This window comes from Ambystoma mexicanum, chromosome 8 (genome assembly GCF_040938575.1).
Source record: "Ambystoma mexicanum isolate Mex_15411 chromosome 8, UKY_AmexF1_1, whole genome shotgun sequence".
NCBI classification, from domain to species: domain Eukaryota; kingdom Metazoa; phylum Chordata; class Amphibia; order Caudata; family Ambystomatidae; genus Ambystoma; species Ambystoma mexicanum.
The window spans coordinates 1437078908-1437099918 of record NC_090929.1 but is presented as its reverse complement, the minus strand read 5'-3'; the positions used below and the strand labels follow the sequence as shown (position 1 = coordinate 1437099918).

Below are 21011 nucleotides of genomic sequence, written 5' to 3'. Positions count from 1 at the left end.
GTGTGGAACTAGAGGGGCCGTCACAGTTTTGCAACGTATTCTTGAGCGATGTTCCCCAATTCTTTTTTGTACTGGTCTCGATGTTTGGCCCACATATCGTAATTTGCAAGGGCATTCTATGATGTAGATTACGTTGCAGGTCTTGCAGTTGGAAAAATGCTTGAGTTTCCATTCCTTATTGCCAATCATAAAAGAATTCATTTTTTTCGTCTGTTTGCATGCTGTGCAGTTCCCACATGGATGATGGCCATTGATTTCTCTCAAGTTCCATAGAGTAGATCTGGTGCTTGTTTTGAACAGTCTGGCATTCGTGAGTATGTCTCTCAAGTTTTTAGATCTTTTGAGTGCCATTCTAGGCAGCGGTTCCTGAGGTAGGCTAAGTTGTATAAGTGGCCAGAACTTTCTAATGGCTCCTCTGAGTTTAGTCGTGCTGGGGCCAAACGTGGTGACACATGCCATGATGTCCTGTTGGATGTCCTGGATTTTGGGTGTAAGAAGTGCTTCTCTAGGTGTGAACCTGGCTCTCTTTTGGGTATCTCTGAGGAGTTTTTTGGGGTATCCTCGAGCTTTTAATTTAGTTTCAAGGGCTGCTGCATTTATTTTGAACTCTTCTGTGTCAGTACAGTTTCTGCGTACTCTAAGAAATTGGCCATAGGGCAAGTTGTTTCTCAGGTTGCGCGGGTGGTTGCTTGTATAGTGGAGCACTGTGTTGCGATCTGTTTCCTTCTTAAACATGGTACATTCCAAAATGTTGTTCTTGGGTCTAATGGTCAGATCCAGGAAGTTGATGCTAGTATTGCTACTGAGGATGGTAAATTTGATTTCTTCCGTACGATTATTGATCCATCCGAAAAACTCTGTGAGGGTGTTATTCTCTCCTTTCCAGATAAAAATGATATCGTCAATATATCTGTGCCAGAGCATTATGTTGTCCAGGAATGGATTGCATGTATTGAGGACATGATTATATTCGTATTCTGCCATGAATATTACTGCCATGCTAGGCGCAAAGGCTGCCCCCATGGCTGTACCCCGAATCTGTAAGTAGAAGGTCTCTTCAAATTGGAAGAAATTGTTCGTAAGAGCCAATTCCAATAGTTCAACTATAAAATTAATAGGAACTCTTGTCTGTGACATGTGATGAGTAAGATGATGCCTGATGCATTCGACCGCAGCTTCTTGGGGGATGCTGGTGTAAAGGCTGTTAATGTCCATCGTCACTAAAATATCTTCTGAAGGATTAAATGGTTGGTGTTCAAACTTGTTTATGGTTGCCATAGTGTCACGCAGATATGTAGGGGTTTTCTGACTTAGAGGTTTTAAGAAGAAATCAATAAATTGACAGATGGGTTCAAGCACTGAACCGCATCCCGACACAATCGGTCTTCCCGGGGGTGTGGTCTGATTTTTATGAAGTTTGGGTAAGGCATAAAACGCTGGAATTCTTCCCTCAGAGTTGTTGAGGAAGATTTCTTCTTTATCCGAAATCCAATTATTCAACATGGCTAAATCAGTTGTCTCTTTGATTTTCATTTTGATTTCTGATGTAGGATCTTTCCGAAGCTTTTTGTAGTTATCCTCTACATTGAGTAATACCATTACCATTTCCTTATATTGTTCTTTACTCTGAACCACAACTCCACCTCCTTTGTCCGCTGCTTTGATCACAATGGAAGAGTTTCCTGACAGAGATTTGAGGGCTTGTTGTTCTCCCTGTGAGAGATTATTTCTTTTATACGAGGGTCTAAGTTGGACTTTTTTCATTTCTTGTTTGATGCATTTTTCAAAAGAGAGAACAGATGCTGGCATTTCGTTGTCACTGGGGAGGAAGTTCGATTTTCTCCTTAATCCTGAGTCTTCTATTTCTAGGGGGCTTTCTTTGTCTAGAAAGAAGATTTTTCTTCTAATAGTCCTGTAGAAATGAGAGAGTTCCTGGTCAAGTCTGAACCAATCAGTCTGATTGGTAGGGACAAATGACAGTCCTTTAGATAGTAGTGATTTCTCATCTTTGTTGAGTACACATCCTGAGAGGTTGAAGATAGGTATAGTATCTAATATCTCCTCCATCTCCTGTTGGAGTTCGGTGTCCTCCAGCGTGGGTGGTTGAATGAAGGCATGGGTTGAAACTGCGGTGGACCCCAGTAGCCTCCCCTGGGGTCCCCTAGGCCTAAAAAAGGCACCCTCGGTGGTTGTTGCTGGTTGCCACGGTTACTGGGTCTAGCATTGGGATTGGGTAGGTCATCGTCTGATGAACCCGAGCTTGATGTATTCCAGAAGGAAACTGTTTTGCGTCTGCTCCTTGGTAGGCCTGCTTGATTATGCAGTCTTTCTTTTTCCTTTTTCTCCTTGAAATCTACTGATAAATATGGGTATACAAGTTCAAGTTGGAAGTTTTTGATGTCTTTAGCTAGTTTCTTGTGTTTTTTGTCTAGCGTGTTGCTCATAAATGTATCCATTGTTTTATTTATTTCTTTCAATTTGTCACGGGCGTTTTCCAGACTTTCATCATTCAAGAATTTAGTCTCTTGTTCTTTTAGTTCTTTGGAGATGTCTAGGTGTATTCTCCTGGCTGTGGTGATCGTGAGAACCATTAGATCCCTGCTGCATTTAGTTGCGATTTTGCTAAAGCCAAGCATATAGTCTTTGTCCTCCAGGAATAGGGCTGGTTCATTCCGTACTTGCAATCCCATGGGTACTAGGTTCGCTCTAAGATATTCTCTTAGGAAATGTCCATGTACTTCCGTTCTGAAGCAACGTTTTTTAAGGTTGAGTAGATCTTCTCCTGATGCTGTAGACGCTAGAATTTGTTGGGCACCCTCAATGTTGAAGAGGGTGGGTCCTTGAATAATCTCTAAGATTTGTTCTTCCGTGAAACTAAGGGTTTGATCCATGGTGGATAATTGGATCCAGTAAAAATAGGGAGGCAGAAATGGCCAACAATAGTGGGTGAGAAGACCAGAGGAAGTCCTGCGCCCAAAGAGGGCGTGAATAAGTGTGGAAGAGAAAAACAGATTGAAGGTCCCTATTATAGCAAGCTATATCTCAAAATGAATATACGAAAGGGAAAGCCCAAAACAGAGCACAGGACTAAGGGCTATCATAAACGAGAAAACACAAGGGGGGTGGTCCTGGCTGATGTAGTCAAAGCTAATTGCAGATGATTGGACTGCAAATAAAATTTGCTATATCTACTCCTTTGTTAAAATACTCATTGATATGAATACAAAGGAACAGTGGGAAAGTACCAAGGAGTAAGGATATATACCACAAACACTTAGTTAGTATAAGACTGGGAGTGTTTTTTATTTACTCTCCTCCGTCAAGGGTTCATTTATAAACCAAACATAGGATGCAGTACAATTTTAAAGCAAACAAAAGTTACCTGGACCTATGAATGGTACAAGCATTGCATTGTATAATGTTTTCATAACATATTGTTTCTTCACATATTTAGACATGTACAAAGCAAAAACATATTGATACCAAGCTCAACAAAACATTTTTGTTGCTCTAACACAGAACCTTGGATGGGTCTGACAAAAGCCAGGCTAGAGGGTGACCAAAATAGATCGACGTCACTGACATAAATCAAAACAAATTGGAAAACAGGGACCTGATACCCCCCGAGGGGGAATGGTCCCAGGACGTTTCGGCTAGACAGTGGATCACAGCCTTCTTCATGGAACCAAGGTAATGGAAACCCCTGTGGAAAAGGAAGGGGTGCCATGGTTAACACACCTAATGTAATGGCAGAAGTGAGGCTACACCCAAGCCTGCCATCTCTGCAGCATGTAAAACGCAGCTGAACTTTTCAAAATCTATAAGAGCTGGCCAATCCTGCTGCAGTCTACCTCTCCTATTCCCTCCCCGGCTCTCAGCACAGCCTTGGCCTCATGTCACTAAAACCCAGGACATCCTGTCCACCCTCTCTTCCTCTACCTCCTCTTCTTCCTCCAATACCAGTCCTGGCTCGTCTAGGTCGTCTCTCATCCTCCTTAATCTTTCCCATGTTCAGCGCTGACAATTTTTCTAGCCAAGTCTGATCTATAACAGTCTCATCAAAGCAGGTTCTTCCCCTGCTCATCCAGAAAAATCAAGGACTACATCGACACCCTTGCTCCAGGCTTGGCCGAATTCTGCAATCACTCCTTTGCCACTGGAACTTTCTCCCCCCCACCCCCTAAGCACTCTCTTGGGCACCGCTTCTAAAAAAGCCCTCAGACAATCCTTCCTCTCCGACTATCGCCCAATCTCTATCAATCCTTTCCTGGGCAAACTCTTGAAAAAGTTGGCAGTCTCCCAGCTTAATCTACATACTGAATCTGTTGGTTTCCTCCATGACCACCAGTCTGGCTTCAGAGCTGCCAGAAGCATTGAAACTGCTGTCCGGAACACAATTGAAGACTTGCTACCCAATCTGGACTCTAATCTCCCTTCTGTCCTCATTCCCTCTCGCTCTATCCTCTGCTTTAGATAGTCAACCATGCCATCCTGCTCAATCATCTCTGCAACAACTTTGGCATTACTGATCAGGCCCTGGCAATGCTAACCTCCATTCTCACCGACTGACCGTCTCAGGTCCAACTGGGGTCTTTACTCTCTTCGATCTCTCTCTACTTGTGGTGTTCTCCAGGGGTCCAAACTCTCTCCCTGGCTCTTCAACCACTACCTGGCACCTCTTGCCCAGTGCACTGCTAGTTTCTGCTCCAATTTTCAATGTTATGCGGATGACACTCCGCTCTCTTTCAGGCTCACCTCAGCCACCTCTGCTTCTTCTCTCATACCAGACTGTCTGGCTGCAAATGCGGAATGGTGTGCTGCCAATTATCTCTGCCTTAATGCCAGTAGCACGGAGATACTCCTCATTGGGACACCAGCCCCCCTCCTTTCCTCCCTCTCTGGCCACCCACTCTGGGCCCTCTTCTTTCCTGTGAGGTTAAAAACCTTGGTGTCAACTTAGACTCCACCTCTCCTTTTCTACTCCCATCTCTGATGCGTCTAAGAAGTCAAACTATCAGCTGCACCTCCTCAGAGGTATTCTTCCTTTTATCACTTTTCCCCAGAGGCTCACTGTCTCCAGAGCTCTGGCTCATTCTAGGCTGAACTATTGCAACAGCCTCTTTCTAAATCTTCCTGCCGCTACTCTTCGACCTTTACAACTTATCCAGAACAGGATTTGGAGACTTGTCCTTGGCCTGAAGCCCAGGGATCATATCTCTCTAGCTCTGAAATCTCTTCACTGGCTCACCATGGCGCAAGGATCAAATCATCCACAAGGCTTTCTATGGTATGGGGCCTGGGTCCAATCTACCTCCAACGTTCTCTTCCAAAACAGCTTTCCGCTCATCCACCAACTCTGAGGGTCAGACGCTTCAAGCAGAAAGTTGGGGGCAGATCTATCTCCTCGAATGGGGCCTCTCTCTGGAACTGCCTCCCTGCCTCTCTCAAACTTGAGCAGAACCACCAGTTCCAGAAGCAACTCAAGACCTTTCGTTTCATTTTGTTTTCTCTCTTGCTCTCCCCTGCTGATGCACCCGACTGATCCGTGAACTGGTCACCTGGTCACCCTCTGAACTCTGTCCCAGGCTCCTGCATGTCCACTTGCCCTTGCACTGCCTCTAGGCTCCCCAGCACTTAAGGTTCTGTATCTGCAACCCTACACTCCCTTCTCTGTGCACTTATGAGCCACCCGCTGGCTGCACGTGAGTTAACTGCACTCCCCCCCTTTCCCCTCCACCCATGGCACCTCTTCCCTTCCCTCTTGCCCGTACTTGCGTGATCGGAATGACAAGGCCTAGAAAGATCGTTCTTTTGTCCTCCCTTTGTTTCCCCGCTCCTTGTCGTGTCACGCCTACAAACACTTGTGTACAGGCGCGTTATAAATGCCACATCATATCATAACATCATATACCACCCCAGCCACCCAACAGTGTGAGCTCTTAGGTTTTTGGGGAAGAGCACTCGGTCACAATGACATCTGCTAACAAAAACTCCAGACACAGGTTAAATGAGCTGTGATTGCTGGAGAATGGTTTCCTGTAGGATTCCTGTTTGTTATGGAAAATAAAGGACAGTTCTAACTTGGTGGAGTCCTCCGTCATTTACTGTGTGACGGTTTGTTGGGCCCTGGATAATGTGCTGAACGGTAATTGCGTAGCACGAACCCCGCTCCTCTGGAATACCATAGTTTACACTAGCGACCCATTTGTATTTTAGACCTTATTCCCTACACCACCCACCCGACCACCATACCAAAAAATAAATCTGAAAGTTAGTGGATTGATCTTTATTTCTAGCTCATTCACCTTTGACAAATGTATAGTGTTAGAACCTCCGCTTATGGATAGACAGGTCACCAAAACCTGGGCAGCTGTTCTTCTAGAAGACTACAGTCCACTGTCCCTTACTCAGCTTCTCAAAGAGAAGACACATAAAGGACACAAACTGGACTGGGTTTTGAAATCTAAAGCAGTTGATTATGGGACACCCTCAAATCTCCTATGAATGAGACAATCCACCGCTCATACACTTGTTATCAAATTCTCTGTCACCTTTTCTAATCTTCTGGTTCAATTTGGCAGAATCCAATCATGAAAAATAATTCCCCATTAGCCAATAAAAATAGGTAGATGCAATTAACCTCATGAGCCACAAGACAACCATCAACACCAACCTTCACCTCTCCATCTCCAACACTCTGGAGATCCTTGCCCCGGTCATGATGACCCACATGAAGCCTGCCTCCAAGCTCAACATCTGGTAGGATTCCGACCTAGCCTCTCTGAAACGCAAGTGCTGAGCGGAAGTGGTAGGCTTTTAGCACATCCTCTGACAGACTGGCCTGCCGCCTGCTCCAAAGGCAAAACAGACTCCCGGACAAAATCCGCTCGAAGAAGGCCTATATCCAAGCCCGCAACTCTGGGGCCACTAACCAAAATCTGCAAGAACTCGCCAATCCCACTGCAGTCTCCACTTCTACTCTGCCATCCCTGACCCGCTGCACTGCACTGGCCTCTCACTTCAAAATCAAAACGCAGGAAATCCTGTCCTCACTCTCCTTTACAACCCTCCCATCTCCCTCACCCACTCAGGCCTTCCTTAAACCCCCCCCCCCATTCCCCTTCCCTCCAACTCTCCTCTTTCTTGTCCAGGTCAACTGACGAGATCTCTAGACAAGTCCACTCTATGAAAGTCTCTTCCAAACAGTGCTGCCCTGCTCCTCCAGTATGAAGGACAAGATTGCCTTCCTTGCTTCAGCATTGGCCGATTTCTGCAATTACTCCTTCGCCACTGGCTCCTGCCCACTACTCCTCAAGCATTCCCTTTTGCACCCTCTCCTCAAAAAGCCTTCTTCCGGCCCCTCCTGCCCAGCTAACTACCGCCCTATCTCCATTACCCTCTTCCTGGGAAAACTCTTGAGAAGCTGATCATCACGCAGCTGATCCACCACACTACAGCTGAGTTTTCTCCACGACCACCAGCCTGGCTTCAGAGCAGCCAGAGGCATGGAAACTGCTCTCCTGAACAACTGCAAAGACTTGCTGTGAAATCTCGATTACAACTCTCCTTCTGTTCTCATTCTTCTTGACCTTTCCCTCTACCTTTGATACAGACAATCATACCACCCTTATAAATCGGCTCTGTAATACCCATGGCATCACAGACCTGGTACTGGATGGGTTGCCCCCTTCCTCTGACCATCCCAGGTTCAACTGGGCCCCTTTGTCCCCTCCATCGCACATTCCAACGGCAGAGTCCCTCAGGGTTCTATCCTCTCGCAGTGGCTCTTCAACAACTACCTTGCCTCTCTAGCCCATTTGAACTCTGCCTTCTCCTCACTTCGTGTTATGCGGACTACACAGAGCTCTCCTTCAAGCTTCCCTCCATTGCCTCCTCTCTCTCATTCCTGACTGACTTCTATTCAGGCATGGTGTGCTAACGATCTCTGCCTTAATGTCAGTATGACAGATCCTTCTCATTGAGACCCCCATCTCCCTCCTACTCTCTGGCCGCCATCCGTGGGCCCCCTCCATTCGCCCTCATGTGAGGCAAAATACCTTGGTGTTATCTTAGACTCCTCTCTCATCTTTTATCCTCACATCACTTACTTTGCCAAGAAGGCCCACTTTCAGCTGCAACTCCTCCCTCAGAGGCTATTTCCCTGTCCTCAACTTCCCCAGAAACTAGGTCGCCAGAGCACTGGTCCTCTCTAGGCTGAACTACTGCAACAGCATCTTACTCAATCTGCCTAAATCCATCCTTCACCCTCTTCAAATAATGCAGAATAGGACTTTGAGACATATCCTTGGCCTCAAGCCCAAGAATAGCATCTCTCCAGCCCTAAAATCTCTCCACTGGCTCCCGGTTGCTGCGAGGATCGGAGTTGAAAGCCTGAGATCCAAATGTTCAAGGGAGAAAAGACTGAAGATTATTTTTCTGAAATAACCTTTGGTCTTTTCTCCCCTGAACATTTCCAACTTTTCCCCCACCCAAACCCCCAGCCCCCTACCTACCTTGCGGCCGCTGACTCGCAGTGTGCCCGCGACGCATGTTCCCTTTCGTGATCTTCCATTCCTTTTGTTATTTTTTTCAAGCTTTTTCAGAATGGCCGCCCCGTAGCCCACCTTTTTTTTGTGCCTTTTCTGGGTGGCTGCGGGGGACACCCCCACAACCCCTGTTCACAATATAGCTAGTAGGGGGGTGGGGGCGGGGGGGAGCGACACCCCTGCAGCCCATAGCCCCGCATGGGCGATTTGGTCGAACTTTTCAGCCATTCGGACTTTTCAAACAACCAAACTTCAGCCAAATCACCCATTTGGTCTAATAAACTCAGTCATTTTGGACGAGTCCCGAGGATCAAATTCAAGATCCTCTGCATCATCCAGAAGGCTTTCTCGGCCATCCAACTCACTCTCCCTAAATACCTCCCTGCTAGAGCACTTTGGTCTTCTAACACCAACTCTCTGCAGATTAGACGCTTTTCCAAGCAGAGAGTGGGGGGTAGATCTCTCTTCCCTCTAGAATGGCCTCCCTGCCCCTCTCGGACTTCAGATGGACCTCAGTTCTGGAAGCTTCTCAAGACACTCCTTCTCTTATTCCTCTCCCCTCACCTGGTAAAGTCTTCCTCTGCCATATTGGCTGGCTGCCTGGTTCCTTCGGATTCATACAGGGCACCAGGCCTGCCATGCCCAGTCTACCCCAGCACCTCGGTCTCCCCACGACCACCGCCCAACCTGCATTTGCCCTTCCGGGCTCCCTCACCCTGCACTAGTCTGCTGGGCCTGCATCCCTATTGAGCCCATCCTGCCGCTCGCACTTAGCATGTGGACCTTCATTCCACTGCAATCTCTGCCTCCCCTTAGCACTCACCTAGCCCAGTGGCCCTCTTCCCCCCCCCCTTCCTCCTCACCCCCCCACCCAGCACTTGCACAATCTCCACTCCAACCTGCACTTCCTTTCCCTCCTTAGCATTAGCGCATTCCACTCTGACCGACACTTTCCCCTCGCTCCCGACTCCCCTGCACTTCTTGTTACTGCACTTGCACAATCCGAATGACGCAATGCCTAGCAGGACCGTTTCTGTTACTCTTCATCTGTTGCTCCTCTCCTTTCTGTCATTTTGCAGCTTGAAACATTTGCTGTATAGGCACATTATAAATGCCCAAAAAATAACCAATCAAATGCTCCGGCTGCTTTCAAAATATGGCATGTAGTCTGGATCTGTTTAAGTTCATTCGCAAATATGGTTTCAAGAAACAAGGTCTGTTCACAGAATCGCTAAACATTCGCTCAGAACCGCTTAACACAGGCTTTGTAAAGAAGATTTGTTTTAAAAGCACCTCTGGACACAAACTATTTCCATAACAGTGACAATCTACCAAGATGTCAACCTGGAAGTTAAACAAATCCACATATTCCACAAAAGTAGTCCACTTAATGCAGAGTTGTCCAAATCCAGGCCTTGAGAGCCGGAATCCTGATGGGTTTTCAGGATATCCCTCAATATATTCATGGGAAAAATGTGCATACATTTAGAATCATTGTTTGCAAATGTATCTCATGAATATTAATCGGGGGGCCTCATGAAAATCGTCGTGTTTCTGTCCCTCTAGGAGAACCCTGAATTAAATGCCTCAAAAACCCTCAGAGCTACAATACTGCTCACTAACACTTTCAGGCCAATGAACAAGAACGCATGCAGGACCTTTAATTGACGACACATTCCAGATGAATCCAGTGTGCAATCTCTCTCCTCAAATGCCGCTCTTGAAGCTTGCTCCAAACTATGGTTTACCCAAACCAGAGCTTGCATCAATGCCTCTTTGTCAGATCCCATTCCATCTAATCACCTTTAAGAAATCCAAGCATTTATAAGCAAAAGTAAGGACATGGGTTCAGTCTGGCAGTGCCCCCCTGCCCCCTTGCCATGTTGAAGATCAAAACCGATCCACACAAAAATTGCAAGAAGTATTTTATACCAATGTAACACAAGTTTGTTAAATAACATTGTTAATTGCTTTTCATTTCTGAATGTACCATCCCATTGAAAGTGTTATGAGGAATCAGAAATGAAACTCGACACATGTTAGCGAAGTTAACTACTTTTATTGAAAAAAAAGGGGGGTTGGGAAAATACCTCTCTGACCCAGCTCTAAGAGGAACTTTCCTACCTGAACCAAAAACTAAGGATTTGTCGGGGTCAGAATGTCCAAAATCAAAACTGTTGTGCGTAAAAAGTTCAGTTCTGACCCTCACACTAAAACTAAACTCTAAGGTGAAAGGGGAAATGTCTTCAACCTGGGAAGGTTTGGTAAAGTGTTCACAAAAAAGAAGAAAAAATGGGTTCAATATAAAAGTTCTGTAAGGCTATAGATCCTTTATTTTATTTGTTAAAAGCTCCCAGAACCCGAGGTATCACAGTGCTAGAGAAGGTACAGTGCAGGTGGTGGAGTTACAGTATTTTTTGCAGGCAGTACATTTCCGGAAGAGGTTGTTACAATGTAGGGCACAGAGTTAAAGTTTTTTGTTTAAGGCAATACACTTCCTGTGAGGTAATTCAGTAAGTTAAGGAGTATTTATTAAACAATGCAGTTTTTATTTTCATGCGAAAGAGAATGTAGGCGGGTTCTTCTTGGATACAGAGTGGTAGGGAGTTCCACAGGGAGGGCGCAACGACAGTGAAGCAGGAACCAGCTGCTCTCTTTCTGTTGAATCTGGGGGTGCTAAGTGAGGAGGAGTGCAAGCTACGCAAGTTATTTTTTGTAATGCGTCAGGTGAAGTATGGGGGCAATGTTGTGAAGACTGCAATGAGTGATGGACAGGATTTTGAACTCAATACACACCTTAATTAGAAGCCAGTGTGCTTCACGTCACACTAGCGAGATGTGATCTGATCGTGTAAGGTCCCCGTACTGCCCCGAGGGCATAATTTTTGTTATTTTGGATCAGTATTCATTTGTTGAGGTTTTTCAGCAAAGTAATCAAGTTTACTTCCAATATTGGCCTTGGCCAGGGTGAGGCAGTTGCTGGTGGTAAGGAATTTTCTGGAGAGGATGATTAGTTTGGCAGAGTGGACCGCGGACGAGGCGACCACTTTAACATGTTTCTTCATGTTTAGCTCTGAGTCGAGATAAACCCCCAGTATTTTCACTTGGGTAGATACGGGGGTGATGTTCCCATTGTTGCAAAAAGAGGCAAAAGCAGGGTCAAGGTGCTTGAGGCCGTGCAGGGAGCCACGATGAGGAGCTCCGTTTTTTCCTCATTCAGGCCAAGATGTTGTGTAGCCATCCAAGCCTTAATGATGCTATAAGTATGGTTAATATTGTCGGAGTCAAGTTCATGATTACCAGTGAGTTTGAGGACCTACATGTCAGAAAAGTGTGTTTATGGGATGTTTAGGCTGTCCAGATGGTCAGAGAGGCTTTGTGTACATATTGTACAGTGTCTGAGAGGCAGGATCCTTGTGGGGCACCATGGGAGAGGGGAATGGAGTCAGCTGCTTCTAACCCAGCATAGACCCTGGAGGATCATCCAGTCAGGAAGGACTTGATCCAGTTGGCCACTTCGGGCGGAGAGGTTGAAAGTGGCAGCGAGGTGGTGGCATATGATCACGTGGTCAACGAGATCAAAGGCCGCCGAGAGGTCAAGCAGAAGGAGGAAAGCGAGGTTCCCTGCATCGCGCATGTGATCGAGCTGAATATTTAGGTCGACGAGGGACGATTCTGTGCTGCGTTTGGGCCTAAATCCTGATTGGCTAGTGCCCAGTAGATTGTGGGTTTCAAGGTGAGTTTGAAGTTGCGAGTAGGCAGCACGGTCAAGCATTTTCCAGAGGTAGGGCACTGTTGTGATAGGGTGGTAATTGGCCGGGTTGAGGTGAGAATATTTTCAGGAGAGGTGTGATCCAGGCTTCTTTGATAAGTTGGGAACTGTGTGAGATTTGAAGGAAGCGTTGATTAAGTTGTCAATGGTGGGAGCAAGTGGGTCAGCGCACATTTAGACGCGGTGTGCCTGGCAGATGTCGCCCGTGCAGTTAGATGCTTTGAGGCGTTGGACGGTAAGGAGCACCTTTGGTGGGGAGATGAGGGTCAAGTGAAAAAGGGGGGTTGTGGGAGCAGAGGGGGTGGGGACCGCAAGGGAGTCTGAACCAGAGGAAGGGAGGAGGGATGTTTGTGCATAGTTTTGTCCCAGAGGTTGTGGGTTTTGATAGGCAGGGCTGATTGTATAAGGGAGCACCAGACTATTTTCGGGAAGCGGTCATTAGGCGGTCTGGAGTTTCAAGCTCCTTGAAGATTTTGAAGAGCGCTATTGTGTTGGAGCTAGCTAGCTAATTCTGATGTTGTAGATATTGGCTTGTGTAGTAAGAATAGCTGTAAGAATAGCTGTTTTGTACGTGTTGGCAGCAGAGCTGAAGGCCTCCTTATTGGTGAGGGTAGGCTTTTTTTCTCCAGAGATGTTCTTGGGTACATTTTAGTTTGCAGAGGGATGTTGGGGGAGGAAAAAGTTTGGGAGAAGTTTCTCATCGAGAGCCATAGGGAGAGCAGTAGGCTTCTGATCCGATGGATCTTTGAAACCTAGGTTAAAGTCGCCTAGAAGTAGAAATTTGGCTTTAGAAGGGGGATGTCATTGCCCGGGGCTCTGAGATTGTTGGGTTGGCAGTAGAGGAGTAGGATGTTGACGGTGGTTGGAGTCAATCTTAGCTAGCAGGAGTTCATAACCATGCACGGGTGGGAGGTGTAGTCTCTGATGCGGAGGGAGGATTGCCAGATGAATGTGACTCCTCTGCTGTGGGTACCCTCTCTATCAGCTCTCAGAATGGAATAGCCAGCGGGTATGGTGACATATAAGGGGAGACCAGCTGCCTCGTGCAGCCAGGTTTCCTTTATGGCAAGAAGGTCAAGATTGTCATCAAGTATGAGGTTGTGAATATCAGGGGCATGGGCAAAAATAGAGCAAGTGTTAATGAGGGTGCATGCGAGGTGTTCTGGACTGGTGGGGGTGATGGAGGAGGTAGGTAGGCCGGGTGTGGCCTTGGGCAGGGGTGGCTGTGAGGGGAGATCAGTGATAGGCTTGGTAGTATGCGGAGGGCATAGAGTAGCTGTATTTGGGCCCATCTTCATGGGATCAGCAGTGTTTGTGCTTAGAAGGGTTGAGGGGCCAGCCTGTCTGGAGTCAAGTCTTTGTAGGCGTGATATGCCCAGGCATGGTGCATGTGCAAATTGGAGAGGTCAAGGCTGTAGAGGGCGGTTTTAAATGAGTAGCATTTGGGATGTGCAGTGGCAATATTCAAGGTGGGGAGGCAGGTTTGGGGTTTCTGGCAGGAGCTGAGCGGGGCGCAAGAGGTGCTATGGAAGGTGGCAGAGTGGTCCTGCAGCGGGCATGGCTGTGTGTGTGGTCGGGAACACAATTTAGGTATGAGCAGATTGGCAGGAGGCTCAGGAGAAGCTATCTGGTACTTAAGGGCGTCATTAGGCCTCTCTGGCGTGTCAGTGAGCCGATCCATTGCAGAGTAGGCAGGAAGGGCGAGGGTGGTGGGGTGCTGTTACCGGGGTACCTGGGAGGGGTAACTGGGAGTGCTTTGAGGCAGTGAGGCTGTAGGCTATGGAGCTGGATGGCGGGGGCGTGAGTGGCAGAGGCACGATAGCCATTGCTGATATTCCAGCCATCAGGGGCAAGGCGAAATCGGATAGGTTCAAGGCTGGTGGGCTGGGGATCCATTCTTGCAGGCATCAGGTCTAGTGTTAATATTTACGCCAGGCATGGGCGCCGGAATCAAAATAGTGCAGAGAGCACTGGTATTATAAAAATGTGCACCAGGCATGGGGGTCTGAACCACAAACTTGTGACCATCACAGAGACCCATTTCATTGGGGAAGAAGTCATTTGTGTTGCAGTATAAGTTATCGTCGGACAAAACAGCCCAATGTGCAGTGTTGGAGGATGCATAACTTGTACAGGGGTGGACGGCGACATTCGGGGACGGTCGAACCGTTGCCTCGAGAGACAGCGAGCAGGTAGAGCAGTTAGGAGCGGAGGCACTGGGTGGTGGGGCTCAAGCAGCCTGAGGGGAAGCTCTTGGCAATATCGGGTAGTGGGGGAAGGAGGAAGCAAAAGAGCTTAGTAGCAGCGGCATGGTGCTCCGGGGCAGGGCGGGCAGGAATTTGGTCAGTGGAGGTAGGGGGCATGTAGGTATGTGTGGCTGGCTCCTGCAATATGTCTGCCAGTCACCGTAAGTAGCAAGGCCGAGGATAGCATTAGGCAGGGCATAGTACTTGAGGGTGGTACACACTTTGGTAGCAGCTGGGAACTCAACAATGGGATTAGTAGCGGTTACGCTCACCAGGTCTCTGTGGGGGAGTTGAGGCACGGTTGGAGCCCTCCCTGGACTTGGCTCCCCTGGATCAGCCTCTTTCCCCAGCTGCTGTACTGTGTGCTGCTCTGGTTGCTGGCACTGCCCATGAGAGAAGACGAGAGGCAGTGAGAATGCTGCAATTGGATTGCGATTCCCCTCAAACCCTTCGTTCCAGAATGAGGTGAGCATGCGTTTACCCATATAGTCTCACCTGTTCTCTTGTGAGGATGAGCTCTCCTTCCTGCTTCTCATCAGCAGGGGTGCCGTTGATGGACCTAGTTGCTTCACTGGTCCGTGTGCGTGGCGGACCAGACTGGCTGTGACCCGACCACGTTGAAGGTAAGTGTTCATAACAATTATTATTGTCCGTATCCTTTTGCAATGTCTTTTTCCCAATGATTATTGTCCGTAACCCTTGTAATGTCTTTTCTCTCCCCAATAGGTGTGAAGATGGCCACGCGAACTCCCGGTGTTGGAAACAAGTCCAAATGGTGCTAGAGGGCGTTGTGTGGTCCCCAAAGTAAGTCAGGTTTCAAGGTTGTACGCAAGGTTTATGTATTGCACGACCCAAGGCATTTATGCAGTTTGTAGCCTTGTGTGTTCCTTTTCTCTTGCAGGGATGGCCTGGCCGCGCCAGATGAGGAGCGACTATCCGAAGACCTGCCGGCGATTGCTGGATGGATGGATCCGTGAGGATGCTAGGCAAGAAGAAGGCTCCTGCGTAGCTAGACACTCGGAACAGGTGAGGATGCGCTCCGACTATGAGGACAATGGGAATCGGGTAAGATGCGATGCGCTGCAGGCGATGGTATTGCAGAGACAGGTAAGAATCGCATCCAGCGATGGAGTTGCGGGAGTCAGGTAAGCTGCGTGTCGAGCGATGGTGTGGCTGGAGTCAGGTAGCGGCGCACTGAAGTAGTTCAGGAACCGGATGAGATGCGTGCTGAGATGATGAGCTGGAAACAGGTAAGAGCGCTTCAGGCGGCGGTAAGCGCTACGCTGCACAAAGCAGACTAACGTATATCACTTGCATGCGGGTGGCGCTGGCTTAAATAGCCTGGCCCCTGCCACTCCCCTTTAGCCCCGCCTTGTGGCTCCACCTTGCCCCTCCCTTCTGCACATGTCCTCCAATGTTTCTTAATGGCCACACCCGGCCTGGATGCACGTGCCCTAGAAACAAAGTGTGCAGAGCACACTTTATGAGCCTGGTGCCAAAGGCGTCAGGTCTGGGTCCATTTGGACCCTTTGGATGATAAAGATAGTGGCCCTCGACTAGTGGCCATGGCAGTAGCGGACCAGATGCACCTCTTAACTGGGTGAAGCGGTAGGCTCCATGCTGTGGAAGTAAGCAGTGACAGGAGGAGGCTTGTAACGTTCATCAGCTCACTCCGGAACTCGTGCTCGAAGGCAGCCAGGGAAAGACAGGCCTAGGTCTAGGTCTAAGGCCCCTTTCTTCAGGGCCCGGCTTTGCCTCCAGGCCCAGCTGAGCCTTGCAATTCGCTACAGCCGGCAACCAATCAGTTTCCAGGATGCAGCCATGGGTTTCTTCAGTCCGGGCAGCCAGGCAGGGAAATACGGCGGCGGCCATCCTATGAGTGGGTTTATTATTTCCACTGGTTAATACTGGAGGTGCTGGAACCTTTGCCTGAATGTAGAATGGCACAACATGCTCACACCTGCTCCGGAGGGGAAAGACAGGAGCCTTAAACCTGGGCCTTTGTTCGGAGAATGGCTCCCTTCCACTGGGTACTATTTGGTCCTCTGAAGATACACATTCAACAGTTCCTTGTGCCTTTCTTGGCCCACACCAATGTTGACGAAAAAACCTTGTCGTGACTTTGCAATTGTATCTCTTTTGAATATCTGCTTCATGCAATCCTTAACTCATCCTGATGGTCCTTCTCGGGACCTTTGTCAAACGCAGTTCTTTACTCCTATTGAACACCACATTCTGGTTGCCTGGTATACTCTCCTGCCAGGACTTCTTAGGTTCACACTCTCGTGAGCTTCCCTGCCCTTTTCCATAGTCGCACACACACTTTGTTTGCAAATATGTCTTATGGATATATATTCCGGTCTTGGGTTTTCCTTTGTTCGCACAATTTGCATTTATCCTCTTGTAAGGACTTTTTGCGATTTGTTTACCTTATTAATGTCGAATGCATTCTCTCTGGCTTCCTTGTTGTTCCTTCACTTGCTTTCGGCATACTTACCGACATGCCCTGGGGTCCCCACGACCTCTGGTAAGACTCACCAGCGTTTGTTAGCATCATTGTATGCTCCTGCGTCCACAAAGAAGCGTTTTCATCCTCTTCCATCTCGGGTCCGCCTCTGCATGGTTTCTTCAGGTCTCATGGCTTCCACCTCCAGTGTCTGTTTTGCTCCACGCACCGGTAAGGAAAGCGCTGCTCTTGGTCACCTGTGAATGCCCAGTAGTCCCACGCTGGCTCCTGGCGTTCCCGCAGTGTGTCGCCCTCTTTCTGCAGCCTTCTCCTCCTTCGCTGGTGAGCTGTCTGTGAAGCTGAGGATATCGAAGGGGGACTACCAGTGTGATGGAGCCAGAGAGACTGTTCTCTCCTGGCAGCAGCCAACATTGATGTTCTATTTTACTTGCCTTTTAAACTTCTTGCAGCCTTCTCCTCCTTCGCTGGTGAGCTGTCTGTGAAGCTGAGGATATCGAAGGGGGACTACCAGTGTGATGGAGCCAGAGAGACTGTTCTCTCCTGGCAGCAGCCAACATTGATGTTCTATTTTACTTGCCTTTTAAACTTCTTAGGCAGAGGCGTGTATGAGTAAGAACTAGAATGCTCACTGTGCTTGGGACTTTCCTCATTCTGTATTGCTCGATTCTTCTTCTTTGTCCCAGAACTTTGTTCATTCCAGGTTTTGGAATTGGTTTGGAAGACTTTAATAGACATTTTCAGTAGCCCTAAATGGAAAATGATTCTTGGATGAATGGTAGGTGGCTGGAAAGAGTGATCTCCCCATTCTTCATTGGGAGAAGGAGTGGGTGTGTAACAATAGCCACCCCCAGAATCAGGATCAGGTAGCGGCTGCTGTTCCAGGGCACATAGGAGGGGCTCACTGCCAGGAAATCAATGATGACTCCATCGGGTTCAGCACATAGATCTCAAGCAGAAAGTGTAACACATGCACTCTATTGTCTCCAATGTACCATTTCATATAGGTTTTCTTTAATCAATGTACAAATTAAGATTTTCGTTCCTTCAAAAGAGCATGAAAAACACCATTTCAAATGTAGCAGATAATGTACCTTTTAAGTTCACTACAATATAGATTGTTGAATTGAAAGAAAAAATACACAATTTCCTGATGTGTTATGTCTATGTCCCTTTAAGAACACAAACTAAGCTGAGATCTGTTATCAGACTACATGGGTTTGAGGCCCGGTTACCAAGGCAGAGATTAGTTCTCATGACCATAAGTCAGCTAGAGCAAGGCATCCAATAAATCAATTAATACATTAAAGCTGATCACGCAGGTGGACATTAACAGCATGTACTTATCTTAAAAAACATACAAGTAAATGCATAAAAACACATCAAAATGCATTCCACAAAGTTGGTATTTACAGTCGCTCCCCATGTTATGGATGAGAGCTGGTCAAATTCAGAGAGGTCTTGTTTTCACAGCATAATAGATCAAAAACCAAGTTTCTGGTCAGGCTTCAAAAGTTTGATTTATGGCAGACCAATAAAATACTATATGTACGTGTCTGTTTTCATGGCTTGGATCCTAACCTAGCCCCATTTAAGTTAAAGTCTAAGGCAAACAAAATAATAAAAACTAAATTATAAAATGGTTCATTTGAAATTGCACCAAGATGAAATTACTTTTTTTAGCACAACTTTGCAACACTTTAAAAACAGATTATAATTCAGCATCATATGTTATGTTGTTGGTGCATGTCGCCTCTACATGGGTTTATTATTGTTTTGCTGATACAAAAATGTATCTCTCAATAAAGGGAGAACTTCAGATTAGGAGTTGAGATAAAAATGGATTTGGGTCCAAATCTGGCCAGAACCTACCTTTGTCACAAGACAAAACATGTTGGACCTATTCCAATAGAGGGGTATATCACTGGGAATGCAGTATGTGAGGGGATCCAATGATAAAACCGATCCAATAGGAAAAATGCTGCATCAAATGGCACTGTATGGGTGTTATTTATTACCTATTTAAGTCCAAAGAGTCAGGAGATAGAGAGAAATCCATATTCTTGGCAAGTTTGCAGACATGGTCTCCCTGCCCATCATGAGAAGTGTTGAAGTTGGATTATATCCAGGAGATACCTGGGAGGGTCCCCTTAAAAAGGCCTTGTCCAGAGGAAGCCTGATGCAGAAGCAGAATCTTTTCATTAAATAGAACAAGATTTCCTGAGAAGAATTTTGGAAGCAGTGGAAAGAACAAAAGGATAGCTGACTGGATGAAGTTGCCTGGAGCTGCAGATGTCTTACCTGGCCTCGGTCTTCAAACGCCAAGCCCAAAAGTGTTGAGAGATTAAAGCACTAAGTGGGTGATACTCCAACAGTGATGAAGCAATTTCCTTCTGCATTAATATGCATATTCTCTTTATAATATGAGAGATTATGCTCAACAATAATAACATTTAAAAAAAGGTCTACTTGACAGCATACTTATCAGCCACCGCTTGAAGAAAAGGTGCCCGAATGACAGTGGGCATGTGAACACAAGGTGCACATGTAACAACCCAAAATAAAGGAGTTGATGGCTGGAAGGTTTAGAATTAATCTTAACCTTTGGCAGTTGCTATGGGCAACCATTCAGACCATCGTTCTTCACCTTCCAAGCCATTACAGAAAGGTGAAAGAACATCTGCAAATCATGGTTGGTGCCACCACCATATGGTCTTTCCCCTTTTGTAATAGCTTGGCAGGCTGAAAATCAATGGTCTTGAGGATTGCACACAGGTGTGCCAGTGGTTATGATTAGTTCAAAACCATCACCTTTTAGTTTTGTCTCTAACACCCCGCAGCATGTGTTTGTTTTGGGACAGTGTGCAGATGGCACTTGCAATGTAAAGGACAAGGCTAACAGAAGGAAAGGCATTCACCTTTTTGATTTCCTGTATGGAGGCAAGGTGGGAACGTAGCACAGGTAGCCAAAATAACCCCACCACTTTGCCCATGTTGTTGAATAAAACACACCAAAATGTTCCTAGTTGTGCATCAAACTCCAATTCATTACCAGTGTCTAGAACACTGGCCTCCAACAGGTCCCCACCCGGCCTTTCCAGGCTAGGACGTGAAGTCTCCAGTTGAAACCCTTGTGGGCGCTTAAAACCACTCCCATCCCACCATGCAACCATGTCCCGAGAAGCCAAAAGGCATCCTTATAATCCTCAATTGAAAATGCCTTTGAAGTGAGCCGAGGAAAATGTTCAAAAAAGACAAGCTTGGGGGCTCATGGTTACAGCAGAGGATGCATTGCCAGCAGCAGCAATAACATCAGAGGGAGCAGAGATAGTAAATATGGCACCGGTGACAAAAAATTATGAAAGTGGGTTGAGTGTATATAAATGTAAAACAAGAATTAAGCCAGTTTGGCACCAACTGCGTGGCATGCAGTGGAGGGGGTCTGGACAAATGCCTCTGTCCAACAAAGCAGTACCTGCCACTGCTACCTGTGCCTATTCTGCCAAATTACCATACTGGAGGGTTAGAGGGTGCCTTAGCACACAGGTCACTTCAGGACAAAGAGCAGTGACTATTATTATTACTACCACCAGCCCTGCACGCCCAAAGGGACTCACTTGACTCGGAAGGCAGAAGTAGTAAAGCATACAAAATAGGATGCAATTCAAGAAAACCCCCAATTACATAACAGGTCATCAAAGAGCTTATGAAGAACACTATTTAAGCTATTAACATCCTAATAAAGTCAACATTTTATGAAATATTTCTGATCCATATTTTTGACTACTGAAAACATACCTTAAAAAGTTTCTGGGAATGTTTAATCATAAAGGTCACACCATTATTAAGCTTTGTAATATTTTCTTGCAGGTCATTTGCTGTAAGCTGTATGAAAAGGGAAATCCAAAATATAACAATTACAGAAAATATGCAACAATTGTGTCCAACATTGCTTAATTACATTGGAGTTCACTTTACATTTC

General features: G+C 46.8%; 1 protein-coding gene across 4 annotated transcripts in view; it reads right to left on the bottom strand.

Annotated features, from left to right (window-relative positions):
- Window positions 1-21011, bottom strand: part of ARHGAP19 (Rho GTPase activating protein 19) — a 507107-nt gene that overhangs the window by 278978 nt on the left and 207118 nt on the right. For all 4 annotated transcript variants that reach the window (XM_069611587.1, XM_069611584.1, XM_069611586.1 and 1 more), the window contains exon 6: window positions 20827-20913. In XM_069611587.1, coding sequence (XP_069467688.1) covers window positions 20827-20913 — 87 coding nt within the window. The remainder of the gene's footprint in view (window positions 1-20826; window positions 20914-21011) is intronic.